Genomic DNA, 21,442 nt, shown 5'->3' on the forward strand with positions numbered 1-21,442 from the left:
AAGCAGTCTGCAATCAGTAGTTGGTAAATACGTTTTAAACAATTTTTGAAACTCAAGTTCAGATCAGAATCAGAATCAGAAATACTTTATTGATCCCCGGGGGGAAATTGTACTATAATACAATCTTGAAAGATGTTTGGTCACAAACAGCGCATCTTAAATTTTATATTTTCTCAGAGAAGCTTGTTCATGTGTTGGATTGGTTTTGGTATATGTACATCTTTTAGACACATGTTGTCAGCTCTACATTGACTTTATTTTTTAATTCTAACAGCTGTGGCACATTTGAATATTTCAGGACTCTGTATGTCATAAGTCCTGAAGTAGAAGTTTATTTTTAACAAATATTCAGCATGTTGTCTGTTAAAGGTAATTATTTAATCAATCAGAATTCAAGTAAATTCCCATTTAGCTCAAGGTTGTTTCCAATAAAATAAAACATCACAAACTATTCAATTTGTATTTGCCATTTTAGGGTATTTAAAGTGTCCACATAGCTTGAGGTTAAACTAGAAAAACTAGAAGGCTGTGTATTTAAAAACGTTTTCCTTATACGCTTAGGCCTACAAGCCAAACAAACCCAACATTGTTGCCTGTGCGTTTTCCTCCTGGCCAGTGGGGGCGCTGTAGGAACATTGAGCGTGTTCTGTAAACCGTCAGCCATCTGCCGCAGTCAGTTAGCTCCAGCGGGAATGGAAAATGGAGGACTGACCGAAAAGCGAGGGCATATCATCGGTTTTCCTAGCGTGTAGGTGGGTGGAATGCAACAATTTAATATTATAGTAACGTTAGCGTAGTGTTGAATATTTGTGGGATACGCCCGTGTGTCAGTTGTTGTCCTCATGCAAGGATTGCCCTGTTCAAGGTATTCGAGGCAATGTTGAATGTAATGCGCTTGACGTTAGCTTAACGTTAACTTGTGTAACGTTACAGCCAAACTAACGTTAACGTTACGCTCTGGTCATTCACATCGGTTAGTTAGATATAGCTCCTGATACAGAATGAAAGTCTTTCGTGGTTTGGATTTTGGTAGTTATGTGTATTACATTTGAGGGTTACTTCAATTCCTCATAGCTAGACTGGCTACATGTTGAGTCTGTCGTTAGCTTGCCCGTGCTCGTGGTGGCTAATAGCGTTAGCCAGGCTTGCTAGCCACAAGTGCTCGTTTTGCAAGGCATAGTTCATCGACGAAACGATAAACCACGAGAGCTGAAACATGCAAAGGTGTATTTGGCATTATATAAGGAGTTGCCAAATGTGCCCCGCCCAATAATTGAACGCAATTTGTGCCACTGTGGTAATGCTGTACGGTAGCTAACGGCAACGTTAGATACTTGGTTAACGCCAGTGGTTTGGCAGAATGTTGGCTTTGCGGCCATCGTTGGCTGTGTCGGGTGGGCAGGAGGTATAGTCTGTTGTCGTAGTTTGTTTTCTGGTTGTTTCAAACCTATTTACAGGTCACTTTTTACAATATGCATGTGATAACGATGCATAGTTGACATTGGTATTTAAGAGTTACTATATTATGCGTACTAAGGCCTTGTGTAGCTTCCCTCTTTCGTGTCAGCAAGTATTGGACGTCTGTTCCAGCATCACTGTTAACATGTTGTACCGCAGAATTTGTACATGTCAGAAAGTTGATCTCGTCGCTTTGTCTGAATGTGTAATTAACGTTACATGCTAGTGTTAAATTTGATCTTCGCCCCGGGCCCCTCCCACCTTTCATGGCAACAGTTTTCCACCGATTCACGTGGCACTGTGTCGTGACCACTGGCACACCAATCCTATTTAACCACTTTGGTGTTTTTGTTTTTTTCTAGTGTTGACGGTGCAATGTGCAAGACTCATCGATGCCTCAATTTAAAAGTAGATCTAATTATTACAGATCATTTAGGACACAATTGTATACAAATGCATTCAACTTTTAAATTATTCACTAAGGTTTCTTACCGTGAAATGTCAACGGATTGCAAACAGTTCCCTCCTGTGTGTTGTACAGCAAGCAGTTGCTCATATTAAATTATTTTATCCCATCTTTTATACACCTTGTTTGGTGTATTTGTTGATCATGTAAAGTTCAAACTTCATATGAGCAGTTGGCGAAGTGATAAATATCGCAGTTAGTAATCATTTTAAATTTCCGGAAAATGTACATCATATGTTGTTATTTTTATCATCTAAATAAGTCCCCGCTGTTGTTACATCTTAGCCTTTCTGTGAAGCGTGGCGGCCTTTGACTCTAACTTGTGTCTTCCTCTTTCTGGCAGATCCTCTAACCTTGTAGCAAGACAGATGATTACTGCTGCGAAGCCTTTGTTTTGTGTGAAGGAGCACCTTGTTACTCATCACTGCAGGTACAGTTGTTGGCTATTATTGTTATATGCTCTTAAAAGTTTGGCCCTGGAGAATATTAAGTGAAGTACAGTTTCCTTAATTCTCATTTGCAGTAATACTTCACGGTCAACATTAATAATTTCTGAATTATGTTGGATAAACTTGGTTTTAGACTTGTGAATGCCTGAATTTCCCTGACTATTAGATATGGTTTTCTGGTTCTTATCCCAATTTTCAGCAAACATTAAGATCTGTAATTTAAGTTAAAAATATAACATTTAAATAGTAGGTTTTTTTTCAGTATTATACAACCTTTAACTTGCAGCATCAGACTATAAAGGGTATGCATGTGATGTGACGACACACAGAAGTTGCCACAGTCTGTCCCCCTAAGTAGCAAACATGCAACACTCAGCATCTGTCATTATGCATTCACATGAAAAATACTGTAAAAATAAAAAGCTGTTTTGCAATCTAATGCACAGATACTCAATACTGGATTTTTGAGGTTTAAAAAGTCATACAATGATATAATGGCAATAATATTTATTATTATTATATAAACAACAATCATAATACGGACCCCTTAGATTTGTTTTTTAATAGAATACATACTAAACTGACATTTTACAGTTAAAATATCAACTTGTCAATATTCTCTGGTGGACAAGCTATGTAATGGAGACACAGTTTCTAAATGAACTCAACCATAGTTTGGCATTTCTGCACTGCAATTTCTTGCTACTTATTGGCCAACACATATACTGATACGATATCTGCAATTGGCTAATATTGGCCGATATATCAGTCGGGCCGGTTTTAGCACTGACTGATGAGGGCATCGTAAGCATCAGTGTTCATATTGATTACAGTTGCAGTTTCAAGATATTTATTTGTGTTCCTCTCAGTATTTCATCTCTGCCCATTCATAGCAGCCATAATGAGGTTGTTTAGCTACTCAGAGATGGTAGTGGTATCATGCAAAAAGGTTACATCATTGCATACCCTCAGTAGAGCTTCCATTAAGAAAACATATGTTGAATTAGTACTGGATGGTGCAAATAAACTTCAGTGTTATATCTGTAACATTATTTTGGAACAAGAATGTAATGGGAACAGGTATATTTTAAATCCCACCACTGCCTAATGAAAAAAACCTGGCAGCCCTCAGTATTTGTCATATTATGAACTGAAAAGAGTGACTCATAGCTGGTCTCTTGTGCTCTTCTGTAGACATTCAGTTTGAAAGTAGTGATTGACTCCATCATCTATGGAGGAGAATGCGAGCCCTGAGCTCTCTCTAGCTCCTGAGCCAGAACAGAGCCAGGACTGTATGGATAGCTGCTCTCAAGGTACCTTGGATGAGCCTTTTCACCTTTTCCCTGTTAATAAAGGGGTGGGGACGTTGTAGTAATACTAGGAGCAATTGTGGTGTCAGGTTCTATGATCTTTGAATGATTTTAAATTTTGGGGAAGATGTAGGGTAAGCAATCATTTTCAAATTTGTTTTGATTCATATGTATGCTTGATCAAAAAACAATCTGTAGTTTTTTTTAGCTATGTTGTTGTGTTGCATCTGGTGATTGCATGCCATAATTTTTTGCCCACAGCCTTCTTTGATTGTCTGTTCTCAGGTTTTGGAGAAGAGAATAGCGAGCAGAAGGAACAGTTTCAAACCGAAAGCGAGAATGTGGCCAAAGAGACACTAGAGGAGCCAGATAAATATTCCAAGGCCAACAGTGGAGTAAAGAAGACTTGGGGTTTCAGACGGTCCACTGTTGCAAAGAGAGAGATGCCAGTGGAGGCAGCAACCGAGAGCCCTGAAAACCGCTGTGCTGTGCGTCGCAGTGGCAGGCAGTCTAAGCGTACTGACAAACTGGAGGAATTCCTCTTGACTGCCAAAAGAGGGTCAAGAAAGAGCGCCCCCCCCAGTCTGGAAAGTGGAGATCCTCCATCCCAAACCCCAACTGATGCAGAGACTGCGTCCGAGGCCAGCTTTGATGGTAACGCTGACACCAAGGCTGTAGAGGACAAGGTAGAGTCCCCAGAGAGGAGGACGAGAAGTGGCTCAAGGAAGCAGACCCAGAGGAAAACTCGAGGTGGCAGACAGACCCGGGGAAGAGATGGAGTGACAGTCAAAGATGAGGGAAGCTCTGAGAATGAGGAGGACAGCAGAGATGCTGCCAAGAAGGACCAGTTACCGGATGAAGATGAGGAGAAAAAAGATGAAAAGAGTTATCCTGGTCATGAAGATGTAGGAAGCACTAATACAGTACAGCCTCAGCCAGAGCAGGACTCTGAGAAGAAAGAGGTTGTTGAGGAGAAGAATGAACATGGAGATAAAAATGACAATGTGGAAACCGAGAAGGAGAGTGATAAAGATACTGACGAGGACAGTGCAGACACGTCTGCAGCAATGTTGGTAAAACGTGGACCAATAAGAACTTACATCAATAAAAAGAAGGCAGCCAATAAGAACACTACCCCTGTTAAAGCTCCTGCTCCTGCCAACAAGAGCACCACTCCCGTCAAGAGGGAGATCAAGCCTAAAGCCACCCAAGCTCCTGGAAAGACACGCAAGCCCCAGACACAAGAGGACAATGACGATGAGAATGATGATGAGAATGAGTCTTCAACATCTTCGTCTTCATCATCCATTGACTCTGACGATGGCGGTTATGACCCCAATGCACTTTACTGCATCTGTCGCCAGAAACACAACAAGAGGTATTTTTTAATCTATTATTTATCTATTTTATCTGTGATTGCAGTGTCTACTTAAAGTGTTTATAATGAAGTACATTTTAATGAATTTATTATCATTTGCTCTTTATTGCACTTCTTGCATTTTATGTTCCCTTCCTTGTTGCCAGGCTAGTAGCTACACTGTCTGATTCCACATTGTCATGTTGTATTCATACTATATTCGAAAATATGAGGAAAGCAAGACAGAGTTTTTGTCGAGCATTACTTTAAAGAAATGTGGCACTATAAATGTTCTGTGCTTACTAGGTTCATGATCTGCTGTGACCGCTGTGAGGAATGGTTCCATGGCGACTGTGTGGGCATCACTGAGGCCCGAGGGCGCCTGATGGAGAGAAATGGGGAAGACTACATCTGCCCCAATTGCACAGCTAAGAAAAACCAGGTGGTCAGACCTGCCACATCTATCCTCTCTACGTGTACAGAGATCGGGAAGCCCAAAGCTGACGGTGCTCTTCTGACTTCAGCTCTGGCTCATTCTGCCATGGCCTCTTCTGCAACTGCAGAGAAAACGAACACCTGTGGAGTAGACGGCAGTCTGTCAGCTGTTCCGGCTGTTGTGGCACCGCTGTCCTCCACATCTGCTGGAACTGAAGAGAAGGGAGCAGAGGACCTGGGCATCAAAGGCAGGATAGAGAAAGCTACCAATCCAACTGGGAAAAAGAAGATAAAGATCTTTCAGCCGGTAGGTTGTAACTGATCTCAACTCGTCTTTGAATTACTGTGTTTTTATGAGTCCAGGTATTAAATCATTGTCTGAGTTGTTGCCCATTGGTCTGTCTTCCAATACCTCATAGGTCATGTCAAGTGTTGTTCCAATAATGCTAATTTCTATAGGATATATATTTACTATGATGCCATGGTAAGCTATTTAATGCTATGAACTGTTCATACTTGAATCAAATGGAATTCCATTTCATGTCAGTCAAAGGGCTTAAATGTGTTGGTGAAATGTAAATTGTAATTATTAATCTCCCAATCAGTGATTAGAGTACAGTGCCCTTCAACTGTTAACTGTGTTTTGAGTCTGCATGGGTGTTGTTCCTGGTTTTAGAGAATGCAGATTAGAAACCAAAAAGTAGAAGCCAGTGGCTCCAGATTTTAAGTCTCTATGTGGACGTAACACACAAACAAATGGTTAAAGTCATGGCAATAGCATCATATTGCCTACTACAACTTGAAACTGAAAGCTGTTCTGCAAACAGATTTAAACTGAAAATGAATAAAATGAGAAGTAAATTCAGAAAGCTGGTATTGTGAAAACACTATGCAAAATGGCATTGCTTGTCATCAGCTGTTAATTCTATTGTGTGCTGACTTGGAGCAGGCTGTACAGCAGCCAGCCACACCAAAAGCAGACCAAAAATCGACACCAACCAGAGAAAAGAAGGCTGCACCCACAGCAGAGCAGAAAGCACAACCAGACACGGAGCAGAAAGTGGCGTCAAACGTGGAGGTGAAAACAACACCAACAGCGGAGGTGCCAGAGGAGAAAGCCGGGCAGAAGGCGGAGGAGTCTTCACTTCCCAAATGTATCGGGCCAGGCTGTGAGAATAACGCCCAGCCAGACTCTGTGTACTGTGGTAACGACTGTATCCTGAGACATGCTGCTGCGGCCATGAAGTCCATCACGGATGTCAAAGAGCCCAAGCAGAAGGACAAGGCCAAGACTCAGAAAACCAAGTCTACACCAAAGGTAACTCGGACCACTCGAAATGATGCCTTTTGTCTGTCCTTAAAAATGTTCATGCCTTTAAACTGTTTAGGAAAGCTGTGCAGGATAGTGGACATAATATTCTTGTAAGTTATAATATCAGTAATACCAGTGGAAAGCACTGAATTAGAATTAGTGTATGACTGCCAAACAATCTGTGACGTAGTAATGTAGATATTAGACCTTTGATCTCATGTCTTTATCACATTTGAGAAATTATTTCTTAAAATGAGTGGTGTTTGTTAAATGTTTGTTAGGTTTATTGTTAGTATTGCTGGCATAGAATTCTTGGGTCATCTGCAACTATTGAAGTAGTTTTCTATCTTGTCTCTGAATGGCTTTAATTATAACATAATTTACATGCTTTTATATAAACATGCATAAATAGCTGCGGTGGTGTGACTTGGATGAAAATGTTGTTTCACTGTTGATTAGCATTACAGAAAACCCACATTCATGTCTATGGAACAATCATTACCTAATATCCAATATCTACCCAAGTGTTACAGTCATATTTGGGAATATAAAAAAAGAATAATATATATTTTGAGATTGGCCTTGGTAGTCTCAAGTTTCCTTGCTGTGGCTGCACCCTCTGCATTTTAATGATATCACAAGGAAGTCAAATCCTGGCCTGATTAAAATGGTTCAGAGAGCTTTGCTGTTGCTCTAAAGAACTACTTGGAAGTGGAATCACTTAACAAATGGTAACTGGCAGCTGCTAGCTTCTGACTCGATGACGTCTTGATGTATAAGTGCCTGTCTCAAGAAGCAGATTTATTTGGTTAGCAGGCTAAATTTGGTCTGAACACAGGCTGTTTCGTAATGCAAAACGGACTCTCATTTAACCGGGTCGGATCATGATGCTAACCTGTATTGGTAACCCGCATGGGAGCTGGTAAAGTGATCAGTGGATCAGATCAAAAGGAGCGAGTGGCCTGTCTACTGAACAGTCAGCTCATGAGAACAATGGAGTCCTCATTCCCACTGGATCATTAAATGGACAAAAGCACTGCTTGCCGATCAAAGTGACAAGTGTTTTAAAGCGTCACACAATGTGTTCAGACACTCAGAATGACTTTGCTTTACAAGCTAATTTAGTCACGAAATATAATCAGTGACGAAATAGTTGTAGGCCAATAGAGGCCCAAGAGAATATGTGATGACTTCATGAAGTGAAAATAGTTTTCTAGATGCAGTGCCATGGGTTGTTTAAGTGAATCATTTCCCCAGTGCACCTTCACGATGGCAGGTGATAAGCCTGTTTTTTTTCACAAAGGAATATCTAAATGAATATGGCTCCTAATACTTAATCTAACATTTTGTTTACAGACTGCCATTATGCATTTCAAACTTTTTCATGCAGTCACATTGTCTGCATTTTTATTTTCCGTTATCATTTGTATTTATCTTGTAGTTATTAGTGACAGTACAGAGAGGAACAACTCTTAACTATAGGCTTGAAAATATCAACAGTATGTAATAGTACGTTTATGATAACTGGACAGTATTGTTGCTTTTACTGTTAGTACTGTTTTGTATAGATTCATTTTGTGCTCACGTTTTGTGTCTTTTATTAGCCTAATGTATTTTGCCTCTGCAACCATGGAAATTCCCCACAGGAGTCAGCAGTCCCAACTTGTGTTAAAGACTCCACTTCTCCTATGTTGCTGTTGGAAGTGATAGATGGGCTTTGTAACAAATAGCCAATTTCATGTGCATTCATAGCTGGATTTAAAAATCCTTTGGTCTCCATTAATTTCAAAACTCAAATGTACTTTTGTTAGATTGAACCTTCAAGGGCTGGGGGGGGTAAACAAGGATGTACACATTGTGATCTCTCTTTCAATTTCAAGTGATGTGTGCGTTCAGAGAAACAATCTTCATAAGGTTTGAACTTGAAGAACCACTACTTGAAGAAAGCCTGACAATGTTGAACTTGCTTTGTAATACAGGGCCCTCTTGTGAAAAACTTACTCACTAGCCTAGATCAGTAAAATGTACCTGCCAAGAATAATTTAGTGCAGTGTACATTTTTCATAGAAATATGTCCATGTGTACGCAAGCTTAGATGCTACACGCAGAGCAATGTAAAAGAGCCTGGTGTGTGCAGAAATGCTATTAATTTAGTTTGAGTTGAACTATGCATGCTATGTGTACAGTGGTTACAGAGGACAAAAATGGAGAACAGACAGATTGGGCAGACTGTAAGTTACTAATTTTGTTAACCAATGGCAGACGTTCGTGGCATTTGGCAGTACTTAATAGAGGCAATCTGTATTTAAAAGCAAATTAAACATTTCTGTATTTATTCTGTAATCAAACGATGCTCGCTGAGTGCTGTTACTAAAAGCCTGAATGTGTGCTTCTTCCCGTCCACTCAGAGGAGCGGCGCTGGTGGAAAGAAGACGCAGAGGAAGACCCGGGAGGAGTCAGACAGCGAGGAAGATGACAGTCCTGATTCGGATGAGGACGACGAAGATGAGCATGCCGAGGAACACCCGCCCCCGCCGGCCACTGCATCCTGGTCCAGCGACCATAATTACATTGCAGTAACACCAGAAAAGACTACACCCATATCACCAACAGTGTTAAACAAAAAGTGTATGTATCTCTTTGAAGGTCTTGGGCTGTTGTTGAAACCACATTGTTGATTTTCCATTATAAATGTGGTTCCTGTCATGCTAACATAATTTTGAAATGATCCGTACGTTTGGGGAAGAACACGAGTGCTCTGGAGATGAACTCGGCTGTATGCTAGACTTTAAAATGATTTGCAAAGTGTTGTGACTTAAAGGTTTTGTTACTCAATGAAATGTTGGCAGCTGTGGAAAAGGTAAGTGTTATTTGTGGCTTTGGGTAAGTATTCAATAATCCAGAACATATTTCTTTTGAAAGGGGCACTCCACAATTTGCACTCATCCTAATGTCACCAGGGGTATCTCAGCTCTTAACAGAAAACCAGCGTAACAAACTGAAGGCAGGGAGGGTCTAACAAATGATGCTGATGTATTATGGGAAATGTAGGATCCTGAGGTTTTCTTTTTGGATCATGACCTAGGGACCTAAAAGTCCGGATACCTCTGCTGCATCAGTTTTGCTCATTACTATTTTTAATACGACTGCCTTCAGTCCCTCAACTTTTTGGAAGTGCAATATTAAATGGCTGGAGTATCCCTTTTGAATACCTCATAGTTCAAATGCAGGGCTGTAGATGAAAACCTATAAAGGAACGTGGAAGAGATAAACGGAGAGCAATAATCTCAAACTCAGCTCTCAGCAGATTATGCTTTACCATGAGACGTATGGATGTGATAAATGGACTGCTGTGTGTGCGCCTGTGTGTGATTTCAAATTACCTGCACGAGTCTCTCCACTTCCTGGGTTCATCACCTCAGCTGTTGGACCCATAAAAAAAGGTCCTCCCCTCCTTTTCTCCAGCAGGTAGGTGTCTCAGAATTCCCCTGTCAGCCGATGAAGCTAACGTAGCTCATATTGAGCTGATCATCAGCTGTTGCAAGTGCAACCATGTGTTTTTTTTCTAGCATTAATTTTGTGAGTTACAGGTTGACTTCAAAGTTTTTGATTCATATTGAATATGATGCATTACTACTCGTGGGAAACTGGCTTTAAAATAAAAGGTGATATAACAGATTTTAGGATGCCTCAATTGATTATGTGAGCAGTGTTGGCTTCCTGTAGGATATCCTAACCAGTTCAGCTCAAACAAAAATATACAACTGTTAAATCTACACACACTGCGGAGAGGCGGCGCTCAAGAGACCCCAGATGGTGAACAGCTGGAAAAGACAACCTCTGCCAGAGACCAGACCGCTTGGAGATACTGCAGTGAAGTCCAGAGCAGCCACAGCAGAAGATAGAAGCTGAAGTTTTTCACACACATTTTGCACCTGATGAGATCTGATATATATTGAGGGGAATGTGTGTTGCTATGAAGTGTGGATATTTCAGTTTCTTTCACCTCTCCTTTTATAAGAGGTCATTGAAGGCATTAGAAGGATCTTAATTGATAAGATAGAAAGTGTTAATCTTCAGTAAGTGCATCGTCTGAGGGCAGGAGATCAGTGTAGCGACTGATTGTTGAACAGGAGGAAATTATGGCTAATTGATTTGTGTTTTTCATAGTCCATATTTTGATTGGTCTGACAACCTATTATCTTCAGAAGATTGTTGCCTTTGTGTCTCAATACTGGTGCTCTGCAATATTATTGTGGTTTATACATTTCAGTGGTTGAGGTTGGTGTGTTCAAGTGGGGTTTATGCTTTTATTAATGCAGCTTTAACATGCGACTTGGACATAATAGGTGACTGCAGATGACAGTTTGAAGAGAGATTTGTGTGTATTGGTAGATAATTCTTGGTGCAGAGTGGTTGATATGATACTTATATTTTTAAGTTAGTTAAATAGTTTTAAGGAATGCATTATTTAAGTGTACCTGCATAATGTATTGAAATGATCACTGAGACTTGGGTCTAGTTACTTTTGAGGTCAGAGCTCATCGCCTCATCAGCTGCCGATAGTGTTAGTGGTTAGTAGCTGAGCTCATGATATGAATGGATGTTTACATTTCCACAGTGAGCAAGTTATGAACTTGATCATCGTCAATCATTCCCTTTTCCTGATCCACGTATTCCATGCATGCAGTGTAATGGAGCATTTATGCCAGTGAATAAGTGGTTGACGCTTGTCTCTCACATTCAAGTGAGAGAACCTGGTAGTTGTAGTCCTTTTCTGCTGATAGTAAGTTTGCAGGCAGAGTTTGCACAAGCGTTGTGCATCAGCTCCTGCTCTCCTGTACGGATCTGTGGGTACTGAGAATGAAGTTGTCTTATGAGGAGATACTCGTATACTCTTGAAGATCATTGCCACCAAATGATGTTTGGGACCAAAGTTCTCAAATGGACTCGCATGAACAGCACAATGTATCTGCCATCCACTGCTACAAATAAAGAGGGGCTTTTTTTTTTTTACTGCCCAGTTGTCAACTTTGTGTTTATTTCAGAATGTTTATTGCAATGTCTTCAATATGTGCACACACATAATTATGTGAGTTACACTTATTTTTGGATCAATTGAGGGATGGCGTCATTGTAAGCTTTACTACTTTTTCAGCTGGGAAATTGATAATTGTCATCTGAAAACAATATGGAGCTTTTTCTGTCATAGCTTTGTAATCTCTGAATTATAGACCAGAATTGTGATTGTCTGCAGTGTAAATAATGTCACAGTACATGTAGCATCTGCTGATGCTGTAAATGCAAATTTTAAAATGTTTGATCTCGTTCTTTGTTTCCAGCCCCCCCCAAAGATGAGAAGCAGAGTGAGAAGGAACAGAAAGAGAAAGAGCCACCCCCGGCTCCAGAGAAACCATCTCCAGCGTCCACAGCACCACTCAAAGGAAACAAGAAGTCCCCGACCACTAAAGCAGCCAAGGTTTCCCCAAAGGGCAAGAAGCCTTCCCCTCAGACTCTCAGCTCAAAGGCGTCCAAGAAACCTGCGACACCCCCAAGTAGAACCGCTGCTAAGGCCAAGAAACCAGGTCCATCGTCCGTCCACAGCCCGTCTCCCTTTCCTCCAGGTCCGATCCACGTCACAGGAGCACTGCGGGTCACCAAGTCCAACTTTACCATTCCTAAGAAGCAGCCACAAAAAAGGGATGCTCCATCCCATGGTCAGTCCTCCTCCTCCAGAGCCCCATCATCTACAGTCTCTTCAGCTCCCTCCAGCCACTCCTCATCGTCCAGAAATCCACATCCAGCTGCATCAGCGCCCCCTGTGTCCCCCATGCCGCCGCCGCCCAACAACCAGATGAGACAGAACATCCGCCGCTCGCTGACAGATATCCTCTATAAGAGGTAAGAGTCCCACAAAACCTAGTTCAGAATACTTTCTGTTTCTATAAAACTTACAGTAACTCTTTTAAACAACACCAATATTTTGTGCTTCCTGTGTTCCTTACCACCAGGGTGAGCGACAGTGATGATCTGAAAATGACTGAGAGTGAGGTGGGAAGGCTGGCAGTCGCCATTGAAAAAGAAATGTTCAACCTCTGCCTTAGCACAGACAGCAAGTACAAGAACAAATACAGGTCCCTCATGTTCAACCTGAAAGATCCTAAAAACAAAGTGAGTCAACGTCAACAGGCATGCACTTATATTCTCAGTCAAGTACACATCTTGTGTTTACAGAGCTGTCTATGTAAAGGCAATGCCAACAGCTTGAAGAGCTTTGGTTTTCTGAGTTGACTTGATGTCCCTGCTGTTGAGGTGTTAAAATACTGTGTGGTATGTCTGTTTCAGGGCTTGTTCTACAGGGTGGTGGGCGGTGAGGTTAATCCCTTCAGATTGGTGAGACTCAGTGCTGAAGAGTTGCTTTCCAGAGAGATATCTGAGTGGAGGAAGCCTGATGCTCTTGAGGTAAATGTTACTTCCCTTTAACTAAACACCAGAGTTTTCATTAAACTAGCTGTTCTACAGGATGCATACAATTGCTACAGCATATATGGTTGTCTCCTGCAGGCCCTGTCTTCCAGTGCAAGGGTCCATTCGGGGCAGTCCAAACTGGGCAACAGGCATGACTCGCATAGCATGGACATGGAGGATGCTCCACCAACATCTGATGCGGATGTATGTATCTCTGCCACCACTTCATCTGCTCGCATGGCTTCTGCTGCAGTAAGTAGCGGCATGCTGTCTTTCTCTTGCTTTCACACTTTTCCTTTCACCTTTGCATGGGGTCCTTAGTACACAAACTGTTACACAAATCTGGCAAAGGAAAGACAGTAGCAAAGTCAGTTATCTTGCAAACTGTCCTGTTCTTCAATGCTATTTCTTTCTTTCTGAAACTTCATCTGTCCCAGGCATTGTTAGGCATTAAACCTACTTGCATCTACCTCGAACAAAACACAGTGTTGTACATCATAATAATCCAGAATTGTGGTTGTTATGTGAACAATTATCATCTGTGGCAGTTCCCCAAAGATTTTGATGGAGATCCTCTTTTTCCGTGTCCACAGGACCAAGATGAGTCTAGCTCCACTCCTTCAGCTTTGGCTCAGCCCTCTGCTGTGGAGGGGAACAGTGGCGGCAGCATGCCAGACATTTTCAGTACCATGCTCAAAGACACCACTTCTGAACACAGGACTCATCTGTTTGACCTCAACTGTAAAATATGCACAGGTAAACGAGAGGCTGGCATGAAGTGTCACGGTAATATTCCTCCGGTGAATTGAACGTGATTTGTTACACAACAGATAACTTCATCAGTGTTTTTAATCCTGCCCTCCAGGTCAGAAGGCAGAAGATGAGCCGGCAGCTAAGAAAGCCAAACTGATCAAGAAGCCTGAACATAAGCCACATTCGTCCAGGTCGGGGGATGTCTCTCCTGTTGGCCACCCACAGGTCTCCACACTTTACCAGCACCAAGACCCCTCAGCCTACCAACACCCGACCCCTCAATCCTACCAGTCTAACATGGAGCCAGTTGTTCCGGAATCCCAGCCGCAGCTTTATCAGGAGCCACCTCCAGCCCCCGCACCCGTCACCCCAACCGTGTCCTCTGTCAGCATCACCCGTAGAGACCCGCGCATGGCCAGGCACAGCTCCAGTGTGACTGTCACCTACACTGCTCCAGAAAAGCCCGTCAACAACTCAGCAGAACCACTCCCAGCGCCTGTTAGTGCTCCAGTAGAGGCTATACCCAAGGCACCACTGCCGATGCCCCCAGCTCCTCCACCATCAGTAGCTGTGTCCAAAACAGTGAAAACAAGGTGCTCAGTCTCATCATGGTTTTATAGATTAGCCTTTCCCAGAATTGCTGTTTTTTGTAGTGTGCTAATATTTGTTAGCAATATCTTTTGTATATTGTGTGCTAAAATTGCATGAGAACATAAATGTAAAATTCTGTTTTTGAACAGGATTGGTGGTGCTACAGAGTATTATGGGGCAGCATCATTGTCCTACTGTGCGGTTTTCGCTTATCTCTAAAAGGAAGATGTTTTTGGTTTTACAGTACATCTGAGCCTCCTCCTGAGGGGGAGACAGCAATCTTCCTCCATGGTCAAGAGAAGATTTGGAAAGGATTCATCAACATGCAGGCGGTGGCTAAGTTCGTGACCAAGGCTTATCTGGTGTCAGGATCCTTTGAACATCTGAAGGAGGTTAACAATTTTTCCTGGTCATCAAGTGCATACTTGATTTCAAATGTAATCATTATTGGATGTAACACCTTTGGGCATACAAAGCAAAAGCATTGTACTTAGTTTTGTCAATGTTGTGCAGGATTTGCCAGACACTATTCACGTTGGAGGACGGATATCTCCAAGCACAGTGTGGGACTATGTCGGGAAACTGAAAACCTCGCTCTCTAAGGTTTGTTTGGAGAAAAATGTATTTGTGTAAAAAAACATCTTTATTTGAAGGCCTTGCGTCACTTACATACTGTTTTTTGCTCTCTCTGTGTTGGCAGGAACTGTGTCTGATCCGTTTCCACCCAGCCACAGAGGAAGAGGAGGTGGCATATGTCTCTCTCTTCTCTTACTTTAGCAGCAGGAAACGATTTGGTGTGGTGGCCAACAACAACCGGCGCATCAAAGACCTCTATCTCATCCCACTGGGCTCAAAGGACCCATTACCCTCCAAACTCTTACCGTTTGATGGGCCAGGTAAGCATTTACAAGGGATACTCAAATATACCTTTGTGGTGTCATGAACATAATTGCATTTATTTCAATGTTTTTGCTTTAGAATTGTGTTGTCTTCGTACATGTGGTGAGTATATTTAGTGTTGCCTTTGCTTTTGGACTCGGGTTGAAATGAGAGCTTGTTTGATTCATGGGTTTGTACTGTAGGGGGCACTCACACTCCTTGTTGAGTCTCCCCTGGAAAACACCTCTGTGCATATAACAGCTGCTGTGTTCTCTGCTGTGTATCTGACTTTGTAACACACATTTCTAATAAAGGAAGTTTGCATCGCAGGTTGGTGCCATTTGAGTCCAGTCTCAGCCTGTTGTTTCTTAAGACTTGGCTCGTCCAAAACAACTGTGTAATCAATAAATTGCTGTGAGGTAATTTGTCACTCTTTTTGTAACACGCCGGTGTTCATATGATAACATGCTGCACCGCTGGAATAAACCAAAGATGTTCTTAACATGACCTCCTAAATGAAGAATCACAACTTGATCTAAACTACAACACTCTTAACAGTCCACATGGCTATTGCTGCTGTGGTAAGTAAATAAAGTTGTCCATCTTGGAGGGTCTCAAATATCAGTAGATCCGCTCCTGCACATTGTACCTCAGAAAGAGAATGTTAGACGCATGAGGTTTTTCCTTTATTAATTGAGTAGAAAAATAAAAGCACACATCTTGATTTTGTGACAAGGCTGATGATGATCCCAAATCAAATTTCAATCGTAACTCACTTACCACTCGCACTTAACTCACTCGTCTGTGGATTAACCAATATAATATGGTTTACCATCAGTCGTGTTTTGGCAATTTACATGTGCAGTCTAGTGATGTCAGTGAATGATTTAGAGGGTTTTTACTTGATTCAGTTCGCCTCTTGGTTATATCTGGCAGTACATCTACAGGTCCCTTCAATCACCATCGCAAACCTACTGATAACAAACTAAAAGTTTCTCTGCAGCTGGCACTCATTTACTAATGTCAGCATGTTTTTTTTAAACTTTTCTATTTAGATTCACCAACAAGTTTAACGACTACTGACTTATTGCTATACTGAAGACAAGGAAACTTGCCGCATAAAAGGATACACTTCGGAGTTGAGAGAACTTTGGCTTTATATCTGATAAAGCCTTTTGTGCTCTTACTTTTTTCTGTATGTATCGTGGAACATTATTAGAGGCTCTCATTTCACCTGTTTTTTTGTGTCCATTGCATATGTTAGAAATGCTCAATCACACCTTTTGTTTTAGCAGTTTTACAGTGTATTTTGTGAAATTGTATCTGTTAGTTCACATGCAAATGTTTTCTAAGATTCTTGTTTTCTCCATCTTGCAGGGCTTGAACCAGCTCGTCCCAACCTACTCTTGGGTCTCCTGATCTGCCAGAAGGACAGAAAACGAGCTGGTGCTCCGTTGGAAACTGAGGAAAAACGGTTTAAGACTCAAACCAAAGATGCCGATGACATTGGCCTTTCAAAGCCAACTCCTTCAGTCAGAGCAGAAAGAAGCTCACGACAGAGTCTTGAAATCCCCTTCAGCACAACTCCTCCAGGGTCACCTCCACCCAGCTCCACTGAGACCTCAAGCAGCACTGTGACCACCTCCTCAGTCCTTTCCTTCTTGTCCTCTGTCAAAGCTCCAGCCACATCCACTACCACTGGCAAGGACTCCCCATCTTCCTCCAGCTCCGTCGCTTCCTCTGCAGCAGCTGCCACTCCTCTCCAGACCATCCTCAACACTCTTTTTGGGAAGAAAAAGCACGACTCAGAAGCTTCCAACTCTCCATCTGATCAGGGTGGAGAACTCGTCATCCCACCTGCTACAATGCTAGACCCCATTGTGCAGCAGTTTGCACAGATTTCTAAAGAGAGACAGGTTGAGGAGGACGAAGATGACCGACCATATGATCCAGAAGAAGAGTATGACCCCAGTAGGGGCTACAATGTGCCTAAGAAGCCTGTTGAGGTAGTATGCAAACCTGAAATCTCTAAGCAGCCTGAGGTGGTTACAAATGAAGGTGATGATGTGGCGTATGACCCAGAGGATGACTCCATTTTTGACAATGTGAAAACTTTAGTACCAGGTCAAGCTAAGACTGCAACTGAATCTGTAACGAATCCACAAAAGATCTTGGAGAGCCTTAAACAGATTGGGGATCAGACTTTCCAGAAACAGGGAGAACCCCAAATGTCATCCACAAGGACACCTGGTGCCTCAATGGCGCTCCCAGACACACTCATAACTGAACCTACAAAATCTCTTTTGGCCAATACTCAGCTACTGCAGCTTGGCAAAAAGGTTGAGGAACTAGTGAAGTCTTCATCGGCTGCTCCCTTGATCAACCAGAGGAGAGATCCCAGACAGAGCAGGGATCCACGCCAGGCTGCAGCTGGCAAGAAACCGAGCGATGAGCCTGAGGAGAAAGAGGAGACATCTGCTCTGTTGGTGGATTCTACTCCTTTCTCACCACCTGTGGTTCAAGAGCCTCAGCTGTCTAATGTAGCTGAACTCCCAGACTCCTCGCAAGGCCCAGAGACATCACTGCCTCAAGAGGAGGTGAAAAGCGAGATGCTACCCTTCATGGAGTCTGACACTGCGGAGGTGTCAATTCCATTATTAGGAGAGGAGGTGGAACCTGATATGGAGGTCAACTACATGGATGAGAAAGAGGTGAAAACTGAGGAGGCTGAGCCAATCAAGGTGGAAACAGAGATGGACAAGTACAGTATTTGGCCAAATGCTGCCAGTATTTTAAAAGCTGGTGAGGACTCTGAGTATGAGGAGAATAGCCAAGACACACCAACCACAAGTTATTATAATGAGCCTGCAAACACCTCTGCAATAACTTCAACAATCCCAGTACTCACCCAGAGCACACCAATGGTTGACACTCAATCCCATCACATGCCACATCACATGTCAGCATCAGGCTTCGACAGCGAATACAGACCTCCAGCGGACATTCCCCCACCATCCAACTTCCCCCCGCCCCATTCAATACAGGGACAAAACCTGATATTGAGGCCTCCTCCGATGTCTATGCCACCACCCATGCAGGGTCTTCCTCCAATGTCAGGCCCCCCTCCTATGCAGGGACTCCCTCCACCCATCCATGTTCCTCCCCCTGTACGTGGTCCTCCCCCCATGCAGGGTGACAGCAGCCAGCAGTATGGTCCACCTCCGACTGCATACCCTCCTTATCAGAACCAGTGGCAAGGCACCCAGCCACCGCAGCAGCAGCCTCCACCTGGACCACTTCCTCAGAATATCATGCCACCCAGAGGACCACCACCGCCATTCCCTCCAGTGGCCCAGAGAGGCCCTGCTCCTCAAATGTTTGATCCCTCCATTCCCCCACAGCACATTGGACAGCAAGGCCTCCCCCCGGGCCTTCCCCCACCTCCTGCTTTTGATGGACAGAACAGTTTACCTCCACCAAGATTCACTGGTCCTCCACCGCCATTTAATTTCCCTACAAACAGAGGCCCTCCTCTACCTTTCACAGGGCCACCTCCCGGTCACTTTGATAACAGACTTCCTCCTCCGTCCCACTTCCCAGGGCCCAGGGGTCCCCCACCATCTCAGTATGGTGACCATGGGGCTCAACCCCCAATGGTAGACCAACCTCGGGGCCCGGCAGAACAGTATAACAAAGACAATTCTAACTCTTTCAAGCTAAATGTGGACCAGAATCCAAATCCTCTCCATGTTTTTAAAGACAATCAGGGTCCGCCACCAGGTCCAGTATATCGGGGACCTCCACCTAACCAGTATGAGGACAGAAGAGGCCCTCCTTCCAGTGGCGAGATGAGCGGACAGCACTTCAATCCGCATAACCAGTATGGGAGCTCCAGACCACACTCCTCACCACCACATAGAGGATCTTTTGATGAGCCCAGAGGTCCTCCCCCTCATGAGAATAGACCCCATCCTTCCCAGCGTTTTGGAGGATCAGAGCGGTACCGCTTTGATAGGCACTCTGATGAGGGTAGACCTGTTCGCCATAGCGGGCCACTACTGCCAACTCCTCCAGAGGCTCCCATAGGTCCTCCAAGTCGCATGGCAGCCCACAGTCCAGACCTGCACTGGCGCCGCCACTCTCCTGAACTGAGGAGGAGGAGCAGCACCAACCGAGAGGACTCAGAACCCCGCAGTGGAGATCGCTTCAGTCGCTTTGAAGGAGGGCACAGAGAACCTGCCCCTGGTCCCTCACAACCCTCTGAAGAGAGGCCGAAGGAGCTGTCCGAGGACCGCAGGAGAGAAAGAGAGCGGGAAGCCCCCCACGCTGGCAGGCCGTCATGGGACAGGGGCCAGGGCAAGCGGTGGAGCAGAGAGCGAGAGTGGGATAGAGGTAGAGAAAGGGACCGCGATCGGGAGCGTAGCCGAGAAAGAGACCGCAGCAGAGGGAGGGAGGGCGAGAGGCACAGGGAGACGGAGGGAGAGCGACATAGGGATCAAGACACAGACAAGAGGAGAGACCGGGAGAGAGACAGGGAAAGAGACAGAGCCAGGGATTCTGACAGGAGGGACCACGACCGAGACAGAGGGAGAAACCGCGACAGAGAGCGCGAACGTGACCGTGAACGAGAGCGAGACAAGAGACGGGACAGATCTCGAAGCAGGGAACGTGACAGGGACAGAGACCGTGGGAAAGACCGGGGCAGGGACAGGGACAGGGAGAGAGACAGAGACAGGGAGAGAGACAGGGACAGGGACAAAGACAGGGATCGTAGGGACAAGAGCAGAAGCAGAGAAAAGAGAGAGGAGAAAAAGGACAGTAAACATGATACACCCAAGGAGAGTGATAAAACTGCACAAAATGACAAGAACATGTCCTAGTCTCTGTCTTATGGACACTACCTTATGGTTCTGAGAGACACTTCAGTCTTTCACCAGTTGAAATCATCACTGTAAATGTAGATAAGCAGTATTTCGTTAAATTTCCACAGTTGTGTTCTTACTAGAAGAAAAGTTTGACAATGTTTGTATTCGTTTTGTCACTTAAAGGTTTCTAAGTTTGTTTTATTACATTTGAAAAACAAAAAACTGAAGGCCATGTGCTTGTGTACAAGATCTATTACTTAGGCTACTGAGTCCTATTACACGTACCTTCCTCCTGTCAAAGCATTTTTTTAAGAAAGCGATGATGTAACTGATTAACACACCATTTGCAATATGTAAATATGAATGTATTTGTGTATATACCGATGTTTTTAATTTTACTTTTCTAAGTAGAGAAAATTAAAGCCATATATCTGAGATGGATAATGTGAAAGTTAGGGCAACACTGTTTACACACAATTGTGTGTTTATTTGTCCCACAGCTTTGAAGTTAAAGGCTCCAACTGTCTACAGTATACACCCCATCAATGGTTGTTAATGAAATGTCCTGATTTTGTTTCAGCTCAACTAATTAAACCTGTTTGATGACAACTGTGTTCGTCTCTGTTGTCTGTTGGTGTGTAAAATATGAATCAAATCTTGGTGCCAAAGTAATGTGAAGTTGCTTGGCTTTCTCATTACAAGTTCAGTAATAGAATCAGCGGTGGCTGATTCTGGGTGGTAAGGAGTCACATGACAGTCCGTTAGGTCAACGCCAATGAAAGCCAGCGTCTTAGGCTGTTGCAGTACCTCCAAAATACCTAGCTGCTAGCACAAGGCTCGTCATACGTCATGTCATGAGTCTATAATGTAACCTCAGAAGATGTATGTAGCCTTACATCTGGCTGATAATACAAAAGATGCGGAAACCATACTAACGTGATTAAAGTGCTGTCTGAGAGAACCTTTTGTAGCGCATGACCAACTGGATTAATAGATCATTCAAAACTTGAAATGAAAAAATACATCTACCTACTCCTTAAAAATGAGATCGCTGTACTGTAGAAGCAGAACTCCCAAACACAGAACTGATCGTAGAGTC

The 21,442-nt window shown here is 43.4% G+C and overlaps 1 protein-coding gene across 1 annotated transcript; it reads left to right on the plus strand.

Moving 5' to 3' along the window:
• The first annotated feature begins 711 nt into the window (after positions 1–711).
• Positions 712–20,957, plus strand: LOC139283167 (death-inducer obliterator 1-like). Its single transcript, XM_070903128.1, has 17 exons — positions 712–752; positions 2,268–2,354; positions 3,568–3,686; positions 3,945–5,061; positions 5,347–5,782; positions 6,425–6,793; positions 9,196–9,415; positions 12,130–12,688; positions 12,799–12,958; positions 13,133–13,249; positions 13,352–13,507; positions 13,849–14,011; positions 14,121–14,601; positions 14,844–14,991; positions 15,113–15,202; positions 15,300–15,495; positions 16,856–20,957. Exons 3-17 carry the CDS (start codon positions 3,605–3,607, stop codon positions 20,356–20,358), a joined length of 7,797 nt encoding a protein of 2,598 aa, XP_070759229.1. The 5' UTR covers positions 712–752; positions 2,268–2,354; positions 3,568–3,604; the 3' UTR covers positions 20,359–20,957.
• The last annotated feature ends 485 nt before the right edge of the window (positions 20,958–21,442 follow it).

This window comes from Enoplosus armatus, chromosome 3, assembly GCF_043641665.1.
Source record: "Enoplosus armatus isolate fEnoArm2 chromosome 3, fEnoArm2.hap1, whole genome shotgun sequence".
In the NCBI taxonomy this organism is placed as follows: Eukaryota; Metazoa; Chordata; class Actinopteri; order Centrarchiformes; family Enoplosidae; genus Enoplosus; species Enoplosus armatus.